The sequence below is a fragment of the Hippocampus guttulatus genome, chromosome 3, assembly GCF_054856545.1.
Source record: "Hippocampus guttulatus isolate MCC_2025c chromosome 3, RoL_Hgut_1.0, whole genome shotgun sequence".
Lineage (NCBI taxonomy): Eukaryota > Metazoa > Chordata > Actinopteri > Syngnathiformes > Syngnathidae > Hippocampus > Hippocampus guttulatus.
Window position 1 is genome coordinate 29,081,805 of NC_141263.1, and position 23,498 is coordinate 29,105,302.

Here is a 23,498-nt window from a genome sequence, read left to right on the forward strand (position 1 = left end):
TCTTTTTGTTTTGCGGTGCGGGTACGTCAAGTTTGCCGTCGCGAGTCGCGGCCAGAAATCAAAGGGCGCGCATCTCGCTCGTATCTCAAAGCGCCGGTGTTGCTCTCTGTGCTTTTTTTTTTTCTGTCGCATCGATTGAAAGTTTTCCAGAAAGTGAGATCGGCTTCTCGCTTTAGGTCTCCTTCGCGCGCAATGCTCCGGAATGTCTCCCCCCCCCCCCCCCCCCCCCCCCCATCATCTCCCGGCGCTCCTCCTCGCAGAGGATTTGGGAAAGCGGACGTGGAGGCGGAGCCACGTGAACATTGATTCCACATCCCTGAGATCGCACGTGAGTGTATGTCACTCGTTTGGTCCGTGTCAGCACTTGGCGGCTATTCGGCCACGCAGTTGTGCACTTTTGCGTACGAGCTGCACGGAGGCGCCCACCTGTCGCGCCCTTGTACTCAACCCAAACGACGCTCGCCCTTTCACCCCGTTCTGGGGACGACATTGCCGATGCGTGTCTGAGGGCGCACGTGTGCGCGCGCGTGCCTATATACCCATGCCATTTCCACCGAGACACATTCAAGGGGTCACGACCTCTTTACGGTTCGGGAGGCTGAAGAAAGAGGACAGCGCATTAAAGTTCTCCAAAGTTAAGTACACCACCACGACACGACAGCACACTCGACAAAAGTAGCGTCCGATAAAGTAGACGGTCGGGAATGCAGCAAACGAAGGGATACAAGGCGACAGTCAGTCGGCAGGTGGACACCGGCGGACCGGGCTTCATCGGCTCCCGGCCCGGGCCCGGGCCCGAACCCCCGCCCAGGTCCGCCTCGCCCCGCCCCTCCGGGCTCTTCCTCCGCGCCCGCGGACGGCGTCGGGGCGCCTCCCCCTCGGTCAGTCAGATTGCGAGTGGCCGCCGCCGCCGTCGCGTGAGGCTTGCCGCCGTGGTGCGACCCGCCCCGGATTGTCGCGTGCGCTTTGCCCGCTCGCCGTCTCAGGATGAGCGCGGCGGTGGCCGACGGCTGCTTCCTGTCCGCCCTGCAGCCCAACTCGTCCCGCACCGCCTACGTGGTTCCCTCGGACGGCCGCTGCTCGGACGCCGGGGCCAAGGCGCGGAGGGTCCAGGAGCAGGTTCGCCTGCGCCTGGCCGAGAAGAAGTCGCCGTCGCTGGGGAGGCTGGCCGACGCCGACGCCGACGACGACGACGCGCCGTTCGGAGCGGCGGCAGGTGAGCGCCCACCCCCGAGGAAACCTTCTCGACTGCCGCTCTTTCTTTCCGGCGGCGTTTGCGTTGCGTTGCTGTGCGCGATGAGTCGGTCCCGCTCCGCTGCCAAGTTCCTTCCATGGCGCCGGAAGCTTTTCTGGTGCTAACTTCACAAATCCGCGGCGCTTTTTCGGTTGGTTAAAAACACTTTTCTACTTTCATGTTGGTTTGAACCAGCAAACGAGTAAAAAAAAAACAACAACAACAACAACAACTTCGCTTTCACATTGTTGCTTACACTTTTAAATTCCCTTCCCCCCAAAATGTTTTCGAATATAACGGGGCCCCTTAAAAAACTCAAAGGTCGTTCAAGCGACCTACTTGTTGCGTTCGCCGAAGCTCCGTTTGCTCGATCGATGCAAAAATTCAACAAATCTCCTCGCTTGCTTCGTTGCGATGAAAAACATCGCGAGTTGTCCTTGTTAAATGCGATTAAGGTGGGGGGAAAAATCGGTACAAAAATGATAAATGACAGGAAACAAATTGCCATTCTTTGAATGTGTCAACATGCTGAAAAACGGCCTTCATTTGGTTCGGGTACATTTCACCGTGAGCTTGTTCATTTGAATGGCTTTTCAAAAAAAAAAAAAAAAAAGAGCCACTTGACACCTCTGAAATCGACGCGACGTGCTTCATTCAATTCACCCCAATACGACGACCCGTAGTTGGCTCGGAATGAGACTTCACACGACCAACAATCAAGACATCGACGCGAGTGCACGTCTTTCGAGCAAAGCAAGAAGCAAAGCCCCGCACGTCGTCGAGCTGCGGCGTTTTATTGTGCCGAATAACATTTTTCGTTCCGTTGCAAATGCAATGCAAGCAAAGCTGCTGAATTAATCATTGGATGTTGTAACGCGATCGGCTCGGCTGGAGTGCGCCTCATTTTGCAGGACAAACGGCCGCCGGTGGCCATGATGTTGCCACTTCCGCTGGTACGCCGCTCCTGTGTTGGCTTTTCGGCCTTCTGCCGGGATTCTTTTGGTTATTTATTTATTTATTTTGAGGGGGGGGGGCGCTAGATATGATGCTCATGTCCAAGGACTGGCTCGATATCAACAACACGAGCACGCTGATAAGAAACAAAGGGGGGGGGGGGCGCAGCGGTCGCCTGGAATGGTGACCTCAGGCCGCGAGCTGAAAACATTTGCTGACTGGAAACAAGTTTGTCAAAACGGCGCGCAAAGTCCCGCCACTCCTTCGCTGTGGCGGCCATTTTCTTCTCGTCTTATCTTCACTTTTGGAGGGCCGTTTTTTTTTTTAGTTTGGCGGGTGGGGGTGGGGTGGGGTGATGTGGGGGGGGGGGTTCCTTGACAGGAGCTCAGGAGCGTTGTGATGGTTTCCAGTGGTGGGAAAAAGGAGCGGACGCAGACGGGTTTTTTTGCGTGCGATAAGAGAGCTCAGCCCCAAAAAAAAAAAAAAAACGCCAAGCGCCCGAGAGCGCGTCTGCTCATTGTCACGCGACGCTTTTGCCGGGCCGTGCTGATTGGCAGCTCATCAGTTGGCCAATGTTGACGTGGACGCGTACCGCCGGATAGGAAGCGGGTGGCGTTCAGGACGGAACGGAGCTGAAGGATGTTTTCGGCGGCGGCGGACGCCGACTCCCTCGCGTCTTCCCCCCCGCGATCAACGGGAGGCAATCGGCATTGACTTTTGGCACCTCTCGGCCTCCCGGCGGTTGCCGTTTACGGTCGGTCGGTTCCTCACGCTGGCGTGTTTTGCCGCAGGACTTTGCGGTAACCTTTGCGCGGCGGGGGGGGGGGGGGGATCGCCACAAAGAGCTGTGAGGTTTTGGTTCAATCCTATTTTGGGGCGTATTTCAAGAGCCGTCACGCAACCCTGGCGTGAAGGCTCCCAAATTGGACATTTGGGCAGCATTTGTCGTCGCCGAGCGCGTCGGTTCACCGCGGGCCCGTTTGAACGGTTGTCCGCCGATCCCGAGGGACATTTTCACAGAGAAGAAGGAGAAGGAGAGTCTCGATAAGTCCCGACGGCGCGTGCGGGAGGACGCCCCCAAGACCCGGCGTGGCGGCCTTTGTGAAAAGATGACAATTAGCGGTTTGCGGCTCCAGCGAGCGGCGCCTCCTTCCGCGTCATAAATCAGCAAGAGCGGGAGTGAAATGGCGGCACGGCGGTCCTTGCCCCTCCCTCCCTTTACTTGGAAATAACCGGCAGAGGTTCCCCGGAGGTCGGGGCTCGGCCGCTCTGCCGACATTCTTCCCCGAAGCGGCGTCTGGCTTTGCGTTGACCTTCGGTGACCTGCCGGCAAAGCTCCCGCCGCTCCTTATCTGCTCCCGGGGGGCCGGCCGGCTCTCCTCGCAGGGGAGTTGACGGCCACATTTGGCAATCGTGTTGCGCCTGCGTGGCGCAGCTCCTCTTCTGTACTTGTAAAAAAGCTTAATTGCTGTCTCAATATCAATGACACCGATATGCTTGCTCAAAAATTCCACCCCCCCCCCCCCCAAAAAAAGAAACTTTGGCAGGGATGCTTTGGGGCCAAAACAATATTTTCTACTTCTCTGGAAGAACGCAAGCCAAACATTGTTGCTGTCACCGGTGAGGAAACCTGAGGTGTTTGTGTAAAGGAGCCCGACTGTGAGGTCACAGTGGGCGAAAGGGCTGGGGGGGAGCGGGGGGGTGGGGTCCACGTTTCCCCTTCACATAGGAGTCCCGTTTCCCAGTTTAAAGGCGGCGGAATACCGTCAGCCAAAAGGCAGGCGCCGGACCGGGGTGCGGCGTGACATCACAGATGCTACACTGCGGGGGCTCCCCCCCCCGCCTCCACCTTTGAAGTGAACGCGCGTTCGAATGATTGTCAGTTCTCTCCTATTGTTGCACAGTCGGTCGGTGCTTTGCTTTGTATCGAGAGCATTCCTGCGTCGACATGTGACCTGGCGAGGCTCCGGCTTGGCACGCGGCCCGGAGACCCTCCCTAAAAGCCCCCCCCCCTCCCTTGACTAACCCTCCCCTTAGCCCCCGCCCCTTCCTTCCGCCCTGCTGGAACGGACCATCGGAGCTGCTGGCCTTCCTCTCTGTCAAGATCACTTAAAAGATCTCAGACAAGGGTCTGCATTGTGAGCAGCGCGACGTCCCTCATGGGCGCGGCCCCCCCCCCCACCACCACCACGCACACACAAAAAGGCACCCCTCAAAAGACGTGAGAAGTTGGACATTTTGTTTGGTAGCAGCCATTTTAGACTCATTCTGGCCCTTCCGCGCTCACAAATTATTTGGGAGATTCCGCCAATTTCGCTGAGCAACATGAGATTGGGGAGAGCAACAAAAAACAAGTCTCACGTCTCCAAAGACAAATGAAGTCTGGATTTCAGCCCCCAAAGCCGGCCGGCTCCACGAAGCCACGTGAAATTTGGGAGCCGTGTCTATCTTGAGTATAACCACAAACCCAAAAGACGCCGGAGGAAGCGTCTCGAATTTGATGGCCGCTTCCTTCAAAAAGTTGCACAACAGGTTGAAATGTGGTGATTTAAGGAACGCGTGTGTGTGTGTGTGTGTGTGCGTGTGCGTGTGTGTGTGTGTGCACGCGCAGCATGCGAGTACACCCTCCCCACCGCGAGAGGCTTCAGCTCCAGATCGATGATCCACACGCCGAGTCGCCCCATAGCGGTGAGTACTCACTGGTGTGCGCGACGGCGTCCTATGATTTGAACGCCGTGATGTCATCGTGACATAACAAAAAACAATCAGAGGCCAAATAGTTGAAGGAGCAGCTCATAAGCTGAGCGAGCACGCCCTGCGTGTCCAAGAGGAAAGCAAAGAGCGTCGAAACCCGTCACCGGTCCAAGGACTCTGCGTCGCCCTTTTTGTTTTTGCCGCAGCTGCGATTAAAGCGAGAACAATGACATCGGGGGAGGGGGAAAGGGGGGGGGGGGGCGGATGCAAGCAGGATGTCGACGCGTTGCTTTCGATTGGCCGCAGCGACAATGCAAAGGCCAAAAGTCAGCTTCCTGCTTGTGGACGCCGCTTCCTGGCAAGAAGGAACACGCCGGAGGTGGGAAAGCGCCTTGCGGGACACCGGGGAACTTTTTGCAAGTCAAAATGGGGGCCGAGCGCTTTGCTCTGGGCCTAAATTTGCCGGCGGTCAACCCCCCCGAAAATGTGGCCGGCGTTCCCGTCGTGACCGGGGGGGGGGGTCATCCGTCAGATTGCCAACGCGGGCTCTGACCCGCGAGAGCGCGCGTGGTGAAAATCGATCGGCATAACGCGAGCGTCGGCGCCCCCCCCAGGTGGCCACGATGCCGTCCCGCGGCTTCTCGTCCCGCTCGGCGACGGAGACCTCGTCCAAGGTGCGGGTCAGCGTGGCGCGGAGCGGCTTCCAAACGCACGGCGGCCGGCGCGCCAAGTCGCTGTGCCAGGCCGAGATGAGCGATCGCTGGGCCCCGCCGCCCTTGGAGTACCTGATCCCGCCGCCCCCCGGCCTGAGGCGCACCCTCAGCGGCACCCTGGCCCCCCGGGGCCCGCCGGCCGGCTACTGGCCCGACGAGGAGATGCCGCCGCACTCGACCTACCGGGGCCCCTCGCACCGCACCATCAGCCGCATCGCCAACCGACAGCAGCACGGCGCCGCCTACGGCCACGACGGCTGGGGGGGTCAGCGCGCCCCGCAGTGGCACGTCCACCGCCCCGGCCTGGCTCCGGGCTACCCAAGTGCCGCGCGGCACGTGGCCTCCCTGCAGAGGGCGGCGTCCCTGCGCAGCGTCGGGAGCGCGGGCAAAGGATTGGACGTCGCCGACGGGGCGTCCGTTCGCAGCGACGATCTGCCGGGGGGGTGAGCGGCTCGCTTTTCCACATTTCCCGTCGAGGGCGTGACGTCCCGCGGAAGGACCTTCTTCTTTTTGACGGAGACCGTCGCCGTGTCGCCCTCGTGCGTAGGATGCGAGGTCTGGACATGCGCACCGCCGTCGGGTATTTGTCGGAGCCCGACGCCGCGCTGCAGATTCTGGGAGCCGCCTACCTTCAGCACCGGTCTTACCACAGCGACGAGAGCAAAAAGGAGGTAGGCGACCCCCCGACTCGCCGTCGTGGTTTTTTTTTTACCGCCGCGTCGCCAACGCCGGTCGCGGCGTCCCGCCAGGCGCGCCTCCTGCGGGGCATCCCGGCTCTGGTTGGGCTTTTCTCCAGCGACGACCCGGAGGTGCGGCGCATGGCCACGGGCGCCGCGCGCAACCTCATCTACGACAACGCCGACAACAAGGCGGCGCTGGTCGACGCCGGCGGGGTGGCGCGCCTCGTCGCCGTCTTGGGCGAAGCGGACGAGGAGCTCCGCAAGAACATCACAGGTCCTTGAAAATGGGGAGGGGGACGGGTAGAGAGTCGGCGTCGTGCTGAAGCGCGCCCCCCTCCCGCCGGCAGGCGTGCTGTGGAATCTGTCGTCCAGAGACAACCTGAAGGAGAAGCTGTGCGGGGAGGCCTTGTCGGAGCTCAGCGCCCGAGTCCTCGTCCCCCTCTGCGCCGGCCTCCCGCTCGGCCCCTCCGAGAGAGACGTCTTCAACAACGCCACCGGATGCCTCAGGTGCGGCCGTCGAGCCCTCCCGCGTGTCCGTTGCGCAGCGTCCGGCCAACTCTCTGTCGCGTAGAAACCTGAGCTCGGTCAACCGGAGGGCGCGAGAGAAGATGAGGGACACGTCGGGTCTGGTGGACTCGCTGGTGTCTTACATCCAGCAGGAAGTCGACGCCGATGACAAGGTAACGCGAGATTCCCACGCTCCTTCCTCTTCCTCTTCCTCTTCTTCATCTTCGCGCGGCGGCTGCCCTTCAGGGTCTGGAGAACTCGGTGTGCGTGCTGAGGAATCTGTCCTACCAGCTGTACTCGGAGCTGCCCCGCTCGGTGCGACTCCGGCTGGAGGGTCCCGGCAGAGGCTCCGCCCCCGCGGACGCCAAGGCCGTCGGCTGCTTCGCCGCGTACGGCAAGAAGAACGCCGAGGTGAGGCCGCCCGAGTCCCGGACAGGCGCCGGCTGTTTGCTTGAGGCCCCCCCCCTTCATGAACAAGGATCGGGTTCGGCGAGAACAAGTCGGGCCGGCGAGGCTCCGATGACTCGCGACAATAGCGGGCCTCAGCCGTGAACGGCGACGCCCTTCCTCTCACCGTCCGCCCGTTCCTTTTCGAGCAACCGGTCGCCGGTCGAGGCACGCCCCCGCACAAATGGCCAAAGACGGGCGAACGGAGCGACCGGCCACATGGTCGCGGGACTTACAACGGATATTTACTTTCAAGACAAAAAGGCGCGTAGACGGACGATCCGCCTCAGAAGAATACTCGCGGCCGTCTTCTTGATCCTCTGCGAAGAACGGCAACTATTCCTGCCGCTTAGCGAGCCGCTCGGTTGCGAAACTCCCCTTTCCGTCGGTCCGTTTGCCCCCCGGTAGAACGAAGCGCTGCGCGGGGGGGGGGGGGGCGCCGGAGCGAGGGAACGGCGTTTTCCTTCACTTCAACCGCGAATGACCCGCCCCGGGGGCGGCCGCTGACGCGCGCGGCGTCTTTTTGCGCTTCGCAGCATCAGCGGCGGCAGAGCCTGGCCATCATGTCGGAGGCGTCGCGAGAAGCGCGCGGCGCCGATTGGCTGTGGCACCCGCGGGTGGTGGCGCTGTACAAGCGGGTCCTCCGGAGCGGCGAGAGCGGCCGCGCCGCCGGGGAGGCGGCCGTCGGGGCTCTGCAGAACCTCACCGCCGGAGACGCCGCGGTAGGCCCGAACCGTCCCGAGGGCCCAACGGCCGCCGGCCGGCTTTGACCGAGCGTCCCGTCGCTCGCCCTCAGTGGTCGGCGGTGCTCAGCGCGGTGGTCCTGGAGCAGGAGAGGATGCTGCCCACCCTGCTGGACCTGCTGGACGGCGCCGACGAGGCCGAGCTGCGAGCGCTCACCGCCCTGCTGAGAAACCTGGCCAGGCACGCGCACGACAAGGACCTTGTCGGTCAGTCGCGCGCCGCGACTCGCCTCTCTGCGAGTCCTCCGTTTGAGGGGGGGCCCGAACTCGGCGACCGTTTGCGGGTTCCGTGGGGGGTCCCCGGCACAACCCCCGGAAATGTAGCCCCGAACGCCACTTTGGCAAACAAACGCGACGTTTAACCGACGAGCGCGGCGAAAAGGCTCCCCGAAGACGGCCGCTTTCTTTGGAAGGGGGGCTGTTAAAAAATAAATAAATAAGTTGGGCCAACTCAAAACTTCAAGGCAACAAACTTCGATAACATTTTCAGATGGGCAATTCAACCAAATATTGGAAGTTTTGCCGACCTTTTTTTTTTTTGTCTCACCTAAAAGATAGAAGTCAAAACAACTCAGCAAATGCCCCCCCCCCCCCAAAAAAACAAAACAAAACTGAAATGAAAACGCCTCGCACCACTTTGACGGATTCAACTCAGAAGTGGGCGGAGCCCCGGCCGTCATCGGCCATTTTAGGCCACTCGCCTCATTTGCGCCCCCCCGGAAAGTTAAGGGGGGCCCAAACGAGGTCCCCCCTTTGCCCTCCGGCGTCGGCGTTCTGGCATTTGAGGCGCGACGAGCGAACGGCGACGGGGCCCGGTGTTTGTGCCGTTGCAGCCAAGAGCGCGGTGAACGTGCTGGTGCGCAAGCTGCCCGCCGACGGCCTTCAGAAGACGCCGTCCGGCGAGGTGGTGGTCAACATCTGCGGCGCCCTCAACCACCTGGTGGCCCGCAGCTCCCTGGCGGCCCGCGACATCTCCTACTTCAACGGCCTGCCCAAGCTGGTGGGCATCAAGACGTCGCACGACAACAGGTAGGCGGCGGCGACCCGTTGCGACCTTTTCAAACACCCCCCCCCCCCCCCGAAACGTACAAAGACCCACGTCGGCGCTAAACCGACGGCGGTCAAGTTCCGCCGGCGCGCCGAATGCCGTCGACGGGCTCCTGCGCCATGTGACGGCGACCGCGAAGAAGCTTCAAACAAACGCGCACGAGCGAAATCCGAGGTTGACGCCCTTCGAGAGAAGTGACAGCCGATCCGGAAGAAGTACGGTCAAACCTCGCTTTTTCTCCATAATCCCTTCCGGAAGGCTGTTGGAAAACCGAAACCAGGCTCTTTTTAAAATAAAAATGTTTATCGAACACGTCCGCTCACAATGGAAAGCGAGACGAGGAAGCGTCACTTCCTCGTGTAAGGAAGGCGAGGGGAGTCAAATGGTGCGTTCAAGTGCGCTCCGTTTGTTCGAGAACCGAAATTTGCTCGTCATCCGAGGCATTAAAAAAAACACACGAAATTTTCGGTCGAAAACCGAGGTTTGCGTTGTGAAAATCTAGCCTTGAACGGGGGGGGGGGGGGGGGGGGTTCCTGCACGAGTGGCCCTCGGCCCACTCTCTCAGAACTTGAGCGCACCTGCGACCTGCCGGGTTTGTGTTCCCCAGCCTATTTGGGCCCCGCATCTGGTGAGCCGGCCGGGGGGGGGGGGGCGGGGGGGGGCGTCATCCCCGAACGTCGATGTCATTTTGCGCCGTTCTGAAGCCTCGTTTCTGAAACCTTTGGCGGCGAGTCTTTGCCATCGTGGACATTTGGTGGGGTTTGTGACAGCACCCCCCCCCCACCCCCCCGTCCCTTGCCACTTTTGCAAGACGGCGTTTCTTTTCACTTGGACACCCTTGCAATTCCGACTTGGCCCCGTACAGTATGGAAAAAGAGCAAGGTGGGGGCCACGTTGCGGGGGCACCTTAATGACTCGGAGCGTAATTGTGGCGAATGAGCGTTTGGTGCCGGGCTTCTCGCCGGAGCGGCTTTGGAATGTCCCGCGGCTTCCGCGGGCCGCTTCTCACGCTTTGTCGCCCTGCGCCGCAGCTCCGCAGGTCTGCAAGCCGCCAGAGCCGCGTCCACCGTCCTCTGCAACATGTTCCAGTACAGCAAACTGCACAAAGACTACAAACTGGTGAGACCGCGCCCCCCCCCCCCCGGCACAACACCGTCAGGGTGGGAGGGTTTCAAGTTGTTATTCTTTCATCGGGGGTAACGATTCCAAAGTGGCCTTGCAAAACACGGCTCGGGTTTGAAATGCAGCTTGGGAGTCTTACAAGCCAGGGTTGAAAGTTTCGAACGAGCGTTTGAAGCGCAAAAAGTCAGCATCGAAGGGGGGGGGCCTACGCAGCACGTGAGGAGGTGGGGGGGGCGCCGTCAAAGGCTCTGGTGTTGTCTGCGAAAGTCGTAGCCGTGATTTAGGAGGAATTCTCCAGAATGAAGCTTTGTGAGAGAACAAGAGCGCTGTGGACATCTGGTTGCCGCGGTGACGACCCCTATCGGCAACAGCACGCACGCACGCGCGCCGCTGTTACCCTGAGCCCCCCCCCCCCTCCCCTCCCTTGTCTCAGTGGTGCCGGTCGGCAGGTCGTCGCTCTCGGCGCTCGTCTTTTGTCTTCCGAACAAGCGCGCGAAGAAAAGAAAGCCGAAAGCTCGCGCCTGTGCTCGATCCCGCCGCTGCTGGGGCGCTTTGTCGCCCCCCCCCCATCCCCGCCCCCTGCCCTTCTTTATTTGCGCGGTGAATGGCCGCATTCAAGCGGGCCGTAGCTCAACTTTTATTGGGACGCCAGTGCAACGCCTCTTTTCGGGGGCGGGGGTGTGTGTAGGGGCGGGGTGGGGGGGGGCGTCGTGTGAGTTCGTCGAAATGCGCGCTCGTGTCCAAAGTGTGTTTATCGGGCTTCTAAAGTTTGGGATTTTTCATTCGAGTTGGTTTTTCATTTGTTTGGACGTTAGCTTTTCAAATGAGCTCATATCGTTTGGGGGGGGGGGGGGGTTCCAGACGGTTGGTCAGTTTAATTTGGGGGGGGGGGAATGCTTCATTTTAGTGGACTTGGGAATGGTACAGTCATACTTTGGTTTTTGAGCATAATCTGTTCCAGAAGGCTGTTGGCAAACCGAAACCACGCTCTTTTTAAAATAAAAATCTTGATTGAACAATTGGGCTGGGGGGCTTTTTTTTTTTATCGCACTCATTCCGCCGTTTAAAACTCGGTTTGGTCTTGTTGTCTTTCAGAAAGGATTCGCGCGTCGAGATTTTGCCGACGCCAGCGTCTGAAAGCACCAAGACGGACTTCCCTCAACCGGAAGTGGGCTAGCCAGCTAACCGTAGCTAACGTGGGCGAAACGGGAACAGGAAGTGCCCGCCCGGGGGCTCGGCCCAGACCATCCGGTTAAACTGCTTCCTCGTTTCCATGACAACACTCACTCATCACTAAAACATTTTTTTTACTACCACTTTCTAAACTAAGATGATGATTCATTTTTTTGGTGAAATGAAAACATCATCGTTCGCGTTCGATCTTGTTGTTCACTCACCGTTTTAACCACTTACACGACTCGGAAGCGTTTCTGAAGGTGAAAGAGAGGCGGATCACACGTTCGGCGAGTTAAGAAGGGAAATACTGGAGTAGGAAGCGCTTTGTGACGAAGGTCAATGAACGTCGCGCCTTCAAACTGTTGACATTCGACAAGATGGCGGGAATGGAATTGGGTCCGAAACATGAACGTGGAACATTTGTTTGTTTTTTTGACGATTTTGAAAAATATCAAGCCGCCTCGAGACGGTTTTCATCCTAGCTAACAATTTATACTCGAGTTGATTTTTACAAGATGGCGATGATGAAAGATGAGAGTGGGGGGGGAAAAGTGTTCGGTGGCCCCCTGGTGGCAGTGAACGTCACTCATGAAACGTGCTGACATTTTACAAGATGACAGGGAGGGATTTTTTTTTTGCTTTCGCCATCCATCAAACCGGAACTCGTTTGCTCTTCTGATTGATGGCGATCACCACGGTAACTAAGGCAAGCGCGTCACGAGCGAACGACCGCTCGGCGGGAATGAAACGGTCCGGCGTCATGCCGCGTTCAGGGACCCCGACTCCAAAACCGTGTCGACTCGGCGCCCTCGGCTCAAATGGTTTCTTGCGTGAATTGATCAGAAGACTGAGAACTTGTGTTATTTTTAATCCATTAATCAAATTAACTTTCATTTGTGTTTATCGGATGTAACGCATATTGACACGACCACAAATAAAAAATAAAACATTCGCTGTGAGAAGCCTTCCAAAATGTTGTCATACGCGAAACGACGCCCGGAAAAGGATGAGCTGGGCTCCGGTGAACCCGGGGTCGGTTCGACTCCGCCGGGCGGCGCGCTCGTCCAAACGGGCGGAGAACGCCAGGCCTCGCCCGCTCCTCGATTCCTCACGCGCTCCGATTGGCGCGTTGCCAAAGACGCGTCGGCCGGGTGGCTTTCTCGCCCCTCTTTCAGTCACTTGCGTCGCCGACGTTGCTCGGCCGTCGTCTTTTCGGCGGGGTGGGTGTGAGGCGGCTCGCCAACCGACGCCTTCCCGCCCCCCGGCGGACTGACGAACGCGGCGGCGCCGCCCGGCCTCAGTACCCGGTGCAAGTAACCGTTGTAAAAGTCGGCCGCCGTCAGGCGCTTCTTCAGGATCACCGCCTTGAAGCCCACCCAGCCGTCCTGGAAAACAAGCGCGACGCTCGTCACGCGGGAGCAAAGAAATTCAGACGAGAAAAGGTCGGCAGCTAAAATCCCGCTTCTAACGTGGACATTTTACAAGGCGGCCGGACGTGGCCCGAGCGTCTCGGGAGACCAAATTCTGCCCATTTCTGGCCCCCCCCCCCGCGGAGGCGGCGGCCATCTTGTCGAATGGAAATGGATCAATGTCGTCCCGTCGGCCAACCGAGATGAAGTCGCGGAAGACTTTGGACCACGGTGATTTCTGACATTTGCCAAGAGGGCGGGAATAAAAACGTCGAGCAAAAAAAGTCAACTCGCGCAAAGGTGCCAATGATGGAAACGGGCGTCGCGGCTCACTCCTCTATTATTTTGCCAACGGAAATCAAAGGAACCCCCCCGGACAAATGAAATGCTGACATTTGACGAGACGGTAAGACTGCCGAGCGAGCGAGTCGACCGCCGGCGATGATTCGGGGAAAGCAAAACAACCTTGCAGCGGACGGCCAGCGTGTCGGACTCCTTGTGAAAGCTGACCGATCCGGGCGTCGGCTCCGCGCCCGCGTCTGAAAAACCCAACGAAAAGCACAACTCCAATGTCCCGACGGGGGCCGAGGCTGGAGCGGCGCAAAAGACGGCGGCGAGACTGGCCTGCGAAGGCGATGCGACACCTCCCGGCAAAGTCCGCCAGCTTGATGGTGTCGCCCATCCACGTGGTCCTCAGAGGAAACTGCACAGGGACAAAAGCCATCAGCGGTGGGCTCCGAAGGCCCCCCCCCCCCCCCCCAAAAAAATAGTCTTGTCCTTCATGCACGCCACCCTCCTGAGAAGAAGCGGCTTGGATGGATGATTCCTCAAAAAGGTGAGAAATAGATTTTCAAAAAAAGCCAAGCATGATGGAAAATGAGACTTTTGTTTCACTGCGGTGATTAGTCTCTCGACAGATTTTTTAAAAATATGTTTAAGTACAAGACAATTAAAAAAAAAAAAAAAAGGGAGACAAAGTCTCTGGCCATCCAATTTCTGATCCGCTTCTCCTTAGGCAGGTCACGAGCGTGCCGGAGGCTCTCGGGTCAGTCGGCGGGGGCCACCCGAAAACGCCAATCGCGGGGCGCACATCGACAAGAACGAGCCTTCGTACTCACAATGGCACGGCGCGTTTCGTGAACCTGCCGCGCGTGCTTTTATTTGCAACGTGGGAGGAAGCCCAAGTGGCCGGAGAAGCGCCACGCCAAGCGAGGGGGGGAAGCGCAACCTCCAGCTGCGAAGGCCGCAGCGCGGATCGGAACCCCGCAACTCCGTGCGGCCAGGCCGAAGCGCTCGCCGCTTGCCCGGCGTGCCGCCCGGATGACAAAATGTCGATTTTTTTTTTTAAACCGCATGATTCCAGCAAATCATTTTGGAAATGCTGTGAAGACCGGGCTCGAAATCTTAAAAAGGTGATGATGATTTTTTTTTAAAATATCTGTTCATTCAAATAATTTGAATATACAGTAAAAAAACTAAAATCATTATGAAAACACGAAAATTATATTTAAAAACATCATTCACTTGAGCAAAATTCCAGAGGTATGATCACGAAGAAAAAATATTTTTGGGGGGAAAAACAAGAACAAAACAAAAAAAAAAACACCTTTTAAAATGAAGAGATATGCAAGAAAATATAGGCTGCACCTTTATCGATGTAGCGCTTGCAAAACAGATTTTTCATCCCAATGTGTGTTACGAAGATTTTGTTTCCCCAAAGTGGATGACATAAACATGATTTCAAAAGACAAGTGAAAGAGGGTTTCCAAAAAAAAACAAGTGGTGAATTGTTTTTAAAAGAAATCTTTCTTATTTAAAAGATTTTTGGGGAATCCGCGAGCTCCGACGAGGCGTCAAGCAAATAATAAATAATAATAAATAAATAAATAATGGCGCTGCGATTGATCAATTTTGTATTTATATTGCACTTAATTGAACGGTGTTTGTTTTTTCTTCTTTCTACCCACATTCTAGCTGCTGTAGGCTGTAAATGTCCCCAGTGCGGGACAAATAAAGGATATCTTAATGGCGAGCAGACCCGGCGTGGGCCGCAAGAGGGCGGCGGCGGCGGCGGCTCACCCGCGATCCGATGGCTCGGTGGAGGCGGTCGATGTGTTGGCACGTGTGCTCCTCCCACACGATCCAACTCATGGAGGCGCCGATCTTCGGGGCTGTCGGGAGCACGGCAAACGTCAGTCCTTCGTCGGGCGAGCCGACGGGGAGCGGCTCATACCGAAAGTGACGCCGGCCGGGCTCTGCTCCCGCTTATCGGCCATCTTGCGGGGCAACTTCCGCAGGGTGTCCAGGAGCTGCTTTTGCGGGAAAAAAGGGGCGGACGGAATCACTCGGTGCGATCGCCGCGCCGCGGGGGACAAAAAGAAAACGAGAGAGTGCTTTGGAGGTGCGACCGACCAGCCGAGCCCCTTTGGCGGCGAGGACGTCAGCCAGCTCGTCCGCGGTGCTGCTCTCGGGCACCGGGTGGACGGCCTGGTTCAGGATGGGACCCGCGTCGAACCTGCAAGCGAGGCCCGGCGACCCTCAAGGCGCCCGCCGGCAAACGGACGGCTCCGCGCCCATCCCGAGTCGGCCCCGCTTCCCGCTTACCCGTGAGCTCGTATCTGCATGACGCTCACGCCCGTCACGGCGTCTCCGTTGAGGACGGTGTGGAAGATCGGCGCGGGACCGCGCCAGCGAGGGAGAAGGCTGGGGTGCACGTTCAGGATCCCGCTTGACGCAGAGAGCAAAAGAAAAACACGCCGTGACCGCATCGCGACGTGACTCCGTACATTCGTTCCGCTTTGACGTCGATCGCGAAGACGGCTCGACGATCGAAGGTGCGAAACCCGACAAGGCAACGCAATAGGACCCGCGCCGTCGGTCGCCGAGACGATCGAACGCGCGGCGCCGTACTTGTAGTAAAGCGAGCATGGATAAGACTGACAGCATGGCGCGGAGCGTGACGGAAGTCGGAAAAAGGGCCCGTCGTTGCTTACGGCTCCCACAAGATGGCGGCAGAGCGCTTCGACCGGCCGTCATCGCTCGTGGAACGACGACGGCGGGCTCGTCCGTCGGCACAAAATAAACTCGAATGGCGACCTCGCTCACCGGGGAAACTTGGCGATGAGTCTTTGGCGGAGCAAACAACCGAAGGACACGACCACGCCCACGTCAAAGCGTCCCTCCACGTCTCGCGGCGGCCACCGGTGCAGCGGCAGACGCTCGCGCCGGGCAAAGTCCGCCACCGGAACGTCGGCGCTCAGCGTCGCCACCTCCAGCGATGACACGGCGCCGCCCGCGCCGTTCCTGACACAGAGCCCGCGAGCGTGAGAACGCGGCTGCTCCCGAGAATCCATCGCCGTTCATCTTATCAAAAGCGTCTATACGGCGATCCCTCGCTGCATCGCGCTTCATTTCGGGATTTATGATTGGTCATTTCATTCACGATTGGTTCCTGGTGCAACTTGGAGCGATGACGGCGCAAGTGGATTTATCCCATGAGCCGATTGGCTGCCCATCTTCGCACCTTCCCTCGCGTCTCGTCAGGTGGCCGACTCTCTGATCGGCGTTTTGTCATGCCGTTGTGTTTGCTACGTGCGCGGTCTGGGAATTGGGCCGGTCGGGGAAAAAAAAAAAACAAACAACACGTCTCTCTTGATCGGCTGCGCGGGGATAGCTGGCCGGCAGCTAGCTAGAGGCTAACGGCGGCTACGCTGTCAGAGCGTAGAGAAAGAGCAACGCGAGTCTCGTCTCTCTCAGAGGGCGATGCTGATGAATGTCAATTGCTGTATAAGGTTTTAATCATGAACGATTCAAGTCGATATGTGAAACCGCTGTAGTCTCTGTCTCAAATATTTAAAGTATAAATATTGTTGACATATTTTAAACATGCTGGCACTCTACCCACATACACGGACACAACAATTCCACGGGGGGGGGGGGGTGTGAGCCAAGGCTCCATCGCGGTTTTTCACTTATCGCGACAGGGTCTCGGTCCCCATGAACCGCGACAATTGAGGGAACACCGAATATACCGCGTGTGGACTTTCCCTGACCTGTCTGCCGCGAGGACCTTGAGAGACTCCACGGCGAAGTGATCCGAGCCGAAGAACAGGAGCCTCCAGGGGGGGCCGGACGAGCACAGGCTCCTGCGCGGGCCCCGCGGCGGCGGCCACGGGGTCTCGGTTTTTCGCCCCACGGACGTCCAACCGCCGCCGTCGGGCCGGAGGAGGCGGAGGACAGCCAGCGTGGCCCCAGCCGTCCCGCCACCGCTCCGCATGCTCACATGTGGCCCCGAAAGACGAAATCCTAGTCGATTCTCTTACTGGGGCGGCGGGGGTGTCGAGAAGGTTAAGACAGAAGTTGGACGAGACCCGAGACTGACACGGACGCCGCCATGTTTACAAACATACTTCCGGGTTTTTTTCTTCTTCGTCGGCGGATTTAGCTGAATTCGGCGGCCCCATGCGGATTTGCGCTCACACTACACAAAAAAACGTCCTTGACTTTTCCTCCTTCCCACTCCTTTCAACGGCATTGCCATTCATTTACGCATTGGATTCATCGACAAAAATTTCAATCGGATATCTCATCTGCATCTTAACGATCATACGGTCTCTCTTTTTTGCGCCACCGACATCTGTAAAAAACAAACAAAAAACAGCGACTCGAAGTGGCAATTTTACAATGCCGTGCATTACCAAAGCCTGCGTGGAGGGTGTTTATTTTCATGTTTTATCCAATAAATGACGAGGAGGCCCCCAGTTGAGGGTGCCCCCCGCCTACTGCTCAAAGACGGCTTGGATAGGCTCCAGCGCCCTGGTGAGGAGAAAGGGATTCACTCACAAGCACGCGCAGAAACAAACCGCAACCGTTTTATCTTTTGTACCGCATGATTTGCACGATATTCGATTGAGTCATGGAGCCGATTTTCCTTTGACTTTTCATGATTGCGGTCACATAATCATCTTGGTCGTCGTCATCATCATCATCATCCTGTCGGTGAATGTGAATGCACACCTGCTTAAAAGGAACTCAAGTAAAAGGTCGATGTTGTGGTTTGCGTTCATCTGTCTCCTCCATTCTTGACCTCGTCCTCTTCGTCTTGGGCTTGGGCTTCCCGCCGGACTCGGTAGTCGTCGTCGTCCGGCAGGGGCGGCCCGACCTCGGCCTCGACGTGGGCCTCGCTCTCAGGGTACAGGCAGGAAGTGTTTCCGTCCTTCCACGTCACCACGACGCTCGCCGCTTTCACGTCGCCGGTGTCGCCGTTGCAGGGCGGAGGCCCCCGCCGCGTCGGGCTCCGGGGCGACGGCGTGCCGCAGGCGAGGGCGCCGTCCCGGCCTCCCGGCCACGTCTCGTCTTCGTGGGCGGCGACGGCGGCCGCCTTGTACTTGGCGATCTTCCTCCTGTTCCTGAGCACGCGCATCTGCGGCGTTAAGTTTGCAAGGCTACTTTGTTTGCGTTTGCCTTCCGTGAGCACGAGCGCACACCTGCTAGCCATGGCGCCCATTCCCAGCAGGAGAAAGCCGACCAGAAGGCAGACAAAGGCCAAACCCAACAGCACAAACTTCCACACGGTCGCTGGAATCGATTTGAGAGTGTGCGTGAACATTTGGGACTTCGGGTCCGTTCTGCTTTTGCTCTAAAATGACATCTTGGAATGACCTTTTTCCATCGAAAGGTCAGATTTTGTTTTCCGAATTGGCCTTGCATTTGTCTGATCTGTAACAACTGCGGGAATAAAAATCCCGCTTGCATTTCTTTGTTCATAATGACCGACGGTTCTTACGATCTTCGATGCGATAGAGCCATCGCAGGTATTCTCTCTGTTCATCCGTCACGGTCACCTTCTTCTCCGCCGACGAGCGCTCGTCGTGCGGCGACGCTCGACTCAACCCTGAAAGCAACGTCAAAGGTCAATCCTCAGCAATGATAGCGCGCCTGCGTCATTTGGACAATCGGGTGGCAGCTACCGTGCCAACGACATACGTTGTTCCGACAGCTTTTCGTGGTTTGAACGATCCGAGATCGCGCCGAAGCCAACATCGCGTTGGCCAGCGAAGGATAACTTTACTCTCGCGGTGACCACTCATCCTTCTATTCAACAACCCGTTCATTCATTCGCTTTTAAATACAGCGACGCCTCGGTCGGCTCCCCCGTCCATTCGTTCTCCCCGCTATCCGCGTCTGACGTTTTAGCAGAGGTCTTCTTCATTTTGACCAGTGCGGTTCGTTGCTGCCTGCGCCTTTGGCGGGCGTGAGTCGCCGCCTGGCGGCGGTGAGCGACTTTGCGCCGACGCGGCCGACCAGCGCGGGTTAGCGGAGAAGGAAAGCCTCGCCTCCCGGCGGGCGTCGGGGGCCACGTCATCAAGGACACGCCGCTAACATCGTCACATCCTGATGACGTCATACGACACACCGTGCCGACGTGGTCGGAGCGGTGGCAATATGTCGCCGCTCCATCATAATAATAATGGCGCGTGGTTTTGTTTTACCTGAGAGGAGGAGGATGAAGAGAAGCGAGCAGCCACCAACCATGCCTGCAAGGCACAAGACGTCGTCGGGTCACACATTTTTCTATTTGACGATTCTTATCGGGCCCCTTATCTTAACAAGTGGGGCATTGTGACCCGCGACAGCCACCACAACGGCAAACGAGCGCCGAGCGTGTACGGGGGTCATTCCTCACACACCCAGAAAAGAAAATTGGAAAAAAATACCCCCTGCTAATATTTGCCATTTTGTTGTCTCAAGTTGTACTTGACTTAAGTACAAAATAGACCATGTTTAGTCTCTCATAAAACAACGATACGAATGACAAACAGGAGATCACGTCAATAAAAGGAGAAGTGTCTTGTTCGTCAGAAAAAAAAAAAAAAAAACAATCTGCTTGAACGTCAACCCAGTCAAATCTGACCGTTTTAACTCAAATTGACTTTTGACACATTCTGAAATTTATTTGAGCTACAAATACCGGCTTTCATTTCTTCAATGTGGAATACATATTTACATGACTTCAAATCACAGCTGAATGAACGCATGCGCTGCATTTGCACTTTCTAGGTCCTCGTCCGTCAGATTCAACCCACGCAGCAGTCGATGCCTTTTCATTGCGTACGTGATAACAGGTGACGTCGAAAAGTCACATTTTTCAGAATAAATAAGTGAACTCACTGTGATGTTGTTCCTCCCGTGTCCAGTCCAAGACAAGTGAAAGTTTGACTACTTTTTTTTTTTTTTTTTAGTTGGACTCGACCATCACGGTAACAAAGTTCGAAGCTTGTGCGTGCGTGTGGTTACTGTTTACACAGGTGCCGTTTGTGTGTGAGGCTGTGACTCGGCGGTCAAACGGCGACGGCCTTGGCGGCAAGCTTTTTTATTTTTACGGCAGAGGTCAATGACATGGCGGCGACAAAGGAGGACAACACAGTAAACACGCAAATCCAAGCCTGGCAGGGATTTACGCAGGGGGGTGGAGCTACAAGTCAACGGCTGGTCACAAGCGAGAGCCGCATTTCACGACGGAGAAGCTGGCGTCAAATATCCAATTTTCAATCAACTTCTGGGACCTCAGAAGGAAATCCTTTTGGGTGATTTCCACCCAAAGGTCCAGGTCATCTCAATTCTTGGTGCTCGGAGGTCCTCGAACTCAACGGTTCCGATCGGGTGGGTTCACCTCAAAGGTTGGTGGGCCACCCCCCCCCCCCCGAAGTAGTTTGGCAGGTCCTTCTTTGGGCCGGGATAAATGCTGACAAAAATAAATGCGGACGACATTCGCCACCCTCCACATTCGTCCTCAAAAGTTTCTCCTTTCGGTTTCTGTTGTGGCACTCGAGAGAAGCTGGGGGCAGGAAGTTAAGAAGCAATCAAACCACAAGAGCTGCATTTCAAGCAGAAGTACTTGCGGCTTTTATGTTCCCAATCTCATCGCACTGGCATCGAATATTCTTTTTAGTCAACTTCCAGGAGAGCTGGTTGGAAATTCCACGCGTTCCTGACCTGCAAACCAGCCAAAGTTCCGGGAACTTGTATTTCCTCAGCAGTTCCATCCCAAAGGTTCCGGGACCTCTCATAAGAGGGTCTTCTTTTGGCCCCAGAACCAAAGTGAAAGAATGGTGCCCAGCTTTCAAGGACTCCCGGGGCCAGCGGTGGAAAGGCGCTCTCACCGAGAGGGCATTTGCATGCGCTGGAAGCGGATGAGCCATCGCAAACGGGAGTTACATTTTCAACAAAAGTACCTGGAACTTGTTGTCGAGGGATCAAGATCTCCCCACTCATTCGTAACTGAGCCGCTAGAAGCCCACCCCAAAGGTTGCTGGCCCCGTGGGGAGTACCAGCCCACCTCCCGGGGGAAGTCAAGTCGAGACGGAGGGCGTTATTTCAAAGTCCGCTTTTGATGCGGTCACCTCGTCAGGGCAAGCTCCGCGTGAAAGTCCGCGCCGGCGCCCGCTCGGGGCGCTTACAAAATGAGCGTCTGAGCCAGGATCTTGCGGTTGATCTCGGCCAACGCCACCGAGAACACGAAGGCCCGCTCGTCCGACAGGCCCGCGTACACGTCCACTTCCTTCTCCTGTTTCTCTAAACGAAACACAGCGCCGCACACGCGGTCAATACCCACGGGCAGACAAACCGGGCTCACGGCGAGCACGCCCCCCCCCGCCCCCCCGCACACCCACCTTTGTCGTCCTCGTGTTTCTTGAGTCCGACCGTCTTGGGTCGGCCCCGTCCCCTGCGGATCGGGTCGGCCTGGCCGTTGCCCCTGGGCTGCTGCTTCCTGCCCTCCGCCCCGTCGCTCGCCGCCACGGACGCCAGGCTGCCGTCCAGACGATCGCGACGGATGCGCTCCGTGCGGCGACGCTTGCTTTCCAGCTTGTCTGCAGACACACAAACAAACAGTTTTGGGACTTTACACTTCTCTTGAGTTCCTGGAACTATAACAAGTAAAGATCCGCCCCCCCCCCCCCCCCCAATGCCCTCCAAGGAGGGTCTTTGAAAGTTCTTCCAATCCAAACCTCCAAAAGCTGTGAGCAAAAGTTCCAGGGTCGAGAAGCTCTCGTTACACGTACTTCTTGGAATTAGAAGCATCCAGCCAGTTACGAATGGCGATCCCCGGCCATTTATGTCCTAACTCCAAAGGGCCTTGGACCTCTCGAAAGTCTCTTGACGAGCCATGCCATCACACGAGCCGGGTCACAATGACCCCATTACTGGTGTGGCTTCATTTTGGCGCATTCTACCGTAGGACTTGCTTGGGTACTTGTAACTCTCGGAATAGGTTTCTGGAGCTAGCCAAATTGCTACTGACCTAACAAGGACTTCTTTTACTTTGGAACTAAATTGAGATCATTTGTCAACTGTTGTTGCTTTTGCTCAACGTCCGGGCGACGGTGAAGATTTCCACTCCGGCTAAGTCTCTACAAGTTGGCCTCGGTGCTGATGTTTTGATGAGCAACGGGATGGACTCACCCGCCGCGTTGGTGGACGAGCACTCGTTCAACTTGGCGTTGAGGAGTTTCCTGCTGATGAACACGAAGCCACATGGGCATGACTTGCACGCCACGGGAATCTGAGAAGCAAACAAACAAACAGGAAGCACAAGTTCATCGCTTCCTGATGGCCTTGCGGGACACAGCGACACCGTGTGCATGGGTGCAATAGTGCACGCTGCGGAGTGAACTTGGATTTGAACTTTGGAAATAACCCAACTTGTTTTCCTACATCTTGTATGAATAAAATCCAAAATTCCAAGAGATGTACATTACCAATAACACACTTGCATTTATGTTACTTGGCTAACTTGGGACATTTTACGAGATGCTAAATGCTGTGTTTGTGTTTAGAACTGCTGCTACTACTATTTTGGCCCTCTCGTTTATCTAAATCGTCAAAACATTCGAAACAGGCCTCAGTATTACGACCACAGTAATAAACATGTCATTTAAAAAAATATAATAATAAAATATATATACATACACATACAGACACACACACACTACTCATTTTGGGTGGCAAATGTACACATGAATGTGGAATTTAGAAACATTTCAAGGAATTTGTGTTGTAAACAAAGCAACGACAAAGAATAAACCATTTGAAATATCAAATCTTCATAGTTGACGCAAATTAACTGTCGCTAAGTAGATACACAGACATGTGAATAATTTAATTGTTACAGAGGACGAAGACATTGACTTGTTTGCAGGCAAAATGTGATTTTAAGTGTTGTTTTGAGCTGGAATTTGCTGGGCTGAATGAAGAAAAAGGGACGTGTGCACCACACAACGTATTTCCGCCAAAGCAGCGAACGCCAAGAAATGGAATGAAATATACATCTTAAAAAAATAATAAAAATAATAAATAGACACTATAAAATCAGACATTTTGGCTCACCTGTTGGTCGCATTCGGGACAAGATTTCGTAGCCATTTTGACTTTCTTTGTTTTATTTGTCGACATAGTCTGTCTGCAACGACGACAAAAACGGGTCGCCTCGTCGTCTACGCCAACTAGTCCTCAGATGGAGGGATACATCACAAAAGAAAGGCAAATAAAATATATAAAACACGCGTATAATTTGACACACTCGTCGACACGACGGGCAGCTCAAATGTATAAAAAAAAAGTAGTTATTTTAGCTCCTCGAGTTACGCGCATGCGCAGAGCGTGTCCTCCGGTGCCATTCAGGAAACGTGGGAAATCAGTAACTCCTTTCAGGCTTCTGGTTAGACGAAAGCTTGATTACGTAGAAAACTTTGAACTGGCCATTTATTCATCC

The 23,498-nt window shown here is 56.2% G+C and overlaps 4 protein-coding genes across 7 annotated transcripts; 1 reads left to right on the plus strand and 3 right to left on the minus strand.

Moving 5' to 3' along the window:
• Positions 1–843: 843 nt before the first annotated feature.
• Positions 844–12,270, plus strand: LOC147208148 (plakophilin-3-like). The gene is made up of 13 exons (XM_086107995.1): positions 844–1,216; positions 4,800–4,876; positions 5,497–6,038; positions 6,143–6,266; positions 6,345–6,549; positions 6,623–6,782; positions 6,847–6,955; positions 7,029–7,193; positions 7,766–7,951; positions 8,026–8,179; positions 8,806–9,001; positions 10,052–10,139; positions 11,238–12,270. Exons 1-13 carry the CDS (start codon positions 988–990, stop codon positions 11,277–11,279), a joined length of 2,277 nt encoding a protein of 758 aa, XP_085964121.1. The 5' UTR covers positions 844–987; the 3' UTR covers positions 11,280–12,270.
• Positions 12,171–17,249, minus strand: mtfmt (mitochondrial methionyl-tRNA formyltransferase). 4 transcript variants are annotated; one of them, XM_086108021.1, is made up of 9 exons: positions 16,780–17,249; positions 15,833–16,030; positions 15,332–15,454; positions 15,140–15,242; positions 14,961–15,036; positions 14,807–14,898; positions 13,352–13,430; positions 13,193–13,266; positions 12,350–12,703 (listed from the first exon to the last, which is right to left on the minus strand). In XM_086108021.1, the coding sequence occupies exons 1-9, from the start codon at positions 17,001–17,003 to the stop codon at positions 12,494–12,496; spliced, it is 1,179 nt and encodes a 392-aa protein (XP_085964147.1). In that variant the 5' UTR covers positions 17,004–17,249; the 3' UTR covers positions 12,350–12,493. The 4 variants fall into 4 exon arrangements, with proteins under 4 accessions (XP_085964144.1, XP_085964143.1, XP_085964147.1 ...); XM_086108019.1 differs by having other exon boundaries at positions 14,961–15,039; XM_086108018.1 differs by having other exon boundaries at positions 12,171–12,703; positions 13,193–13,430.
• Positions 17,250–17,400: 151 nt separating this feature from the next.
• LOC147208150 (organic solute transporter subunit beta) lies at positions 17,401–20,048 on the minus strand. Its single transcript, XM_086108047.1, has 5 exons — positions 19,898–20,048; positions 19,219–19,263; positions 18,513–18,620; positions 18,214–18,304; positions 17,401–18,135 (listed from the first exon to the last, which is right to left on the minus strand). Exons 2-5 carry the CDS (start codon positions 19,259–19,261, stop codon positions 17,790–17,792), a joined length of 588 nt encoding a protein of 195 aa, XP_085964173.1. The 5' UTR covers positions 19,262–19,263; positions 19,898–20,048; the 3' UTR covers positions 17,401–17,789.
• A 35-nt stretch (positions 20,049–20,083) lies between these two features.
• hdip1 (HDAC and MIER1 interacting protein 1) lies at positions 20,084–23,424 on the minus strand. Its single transcript, XM_086108048.1, has 4 exons — positions 23,114–23,424; positions 22,190–22,289; positions 21,400–21,597; positions 20,084–21,301 (listed from the first exon to the last, which is right to left on the minus strand). The coding sequence occupies exons 1-4, from the start codon at positions 23,177–23,179 to the stop codon at positions 21,183–21,185; spliced, it is 483 nt and encodes a 160-aa protein (XP_085964174.1). The 5' UTR covers positions 23,180–23,424; the 3' UTR covers positions 20,084–21,182.
• Between the last annotated feature and the right edge of the window lie 74 nt (positions 23,425–23,498).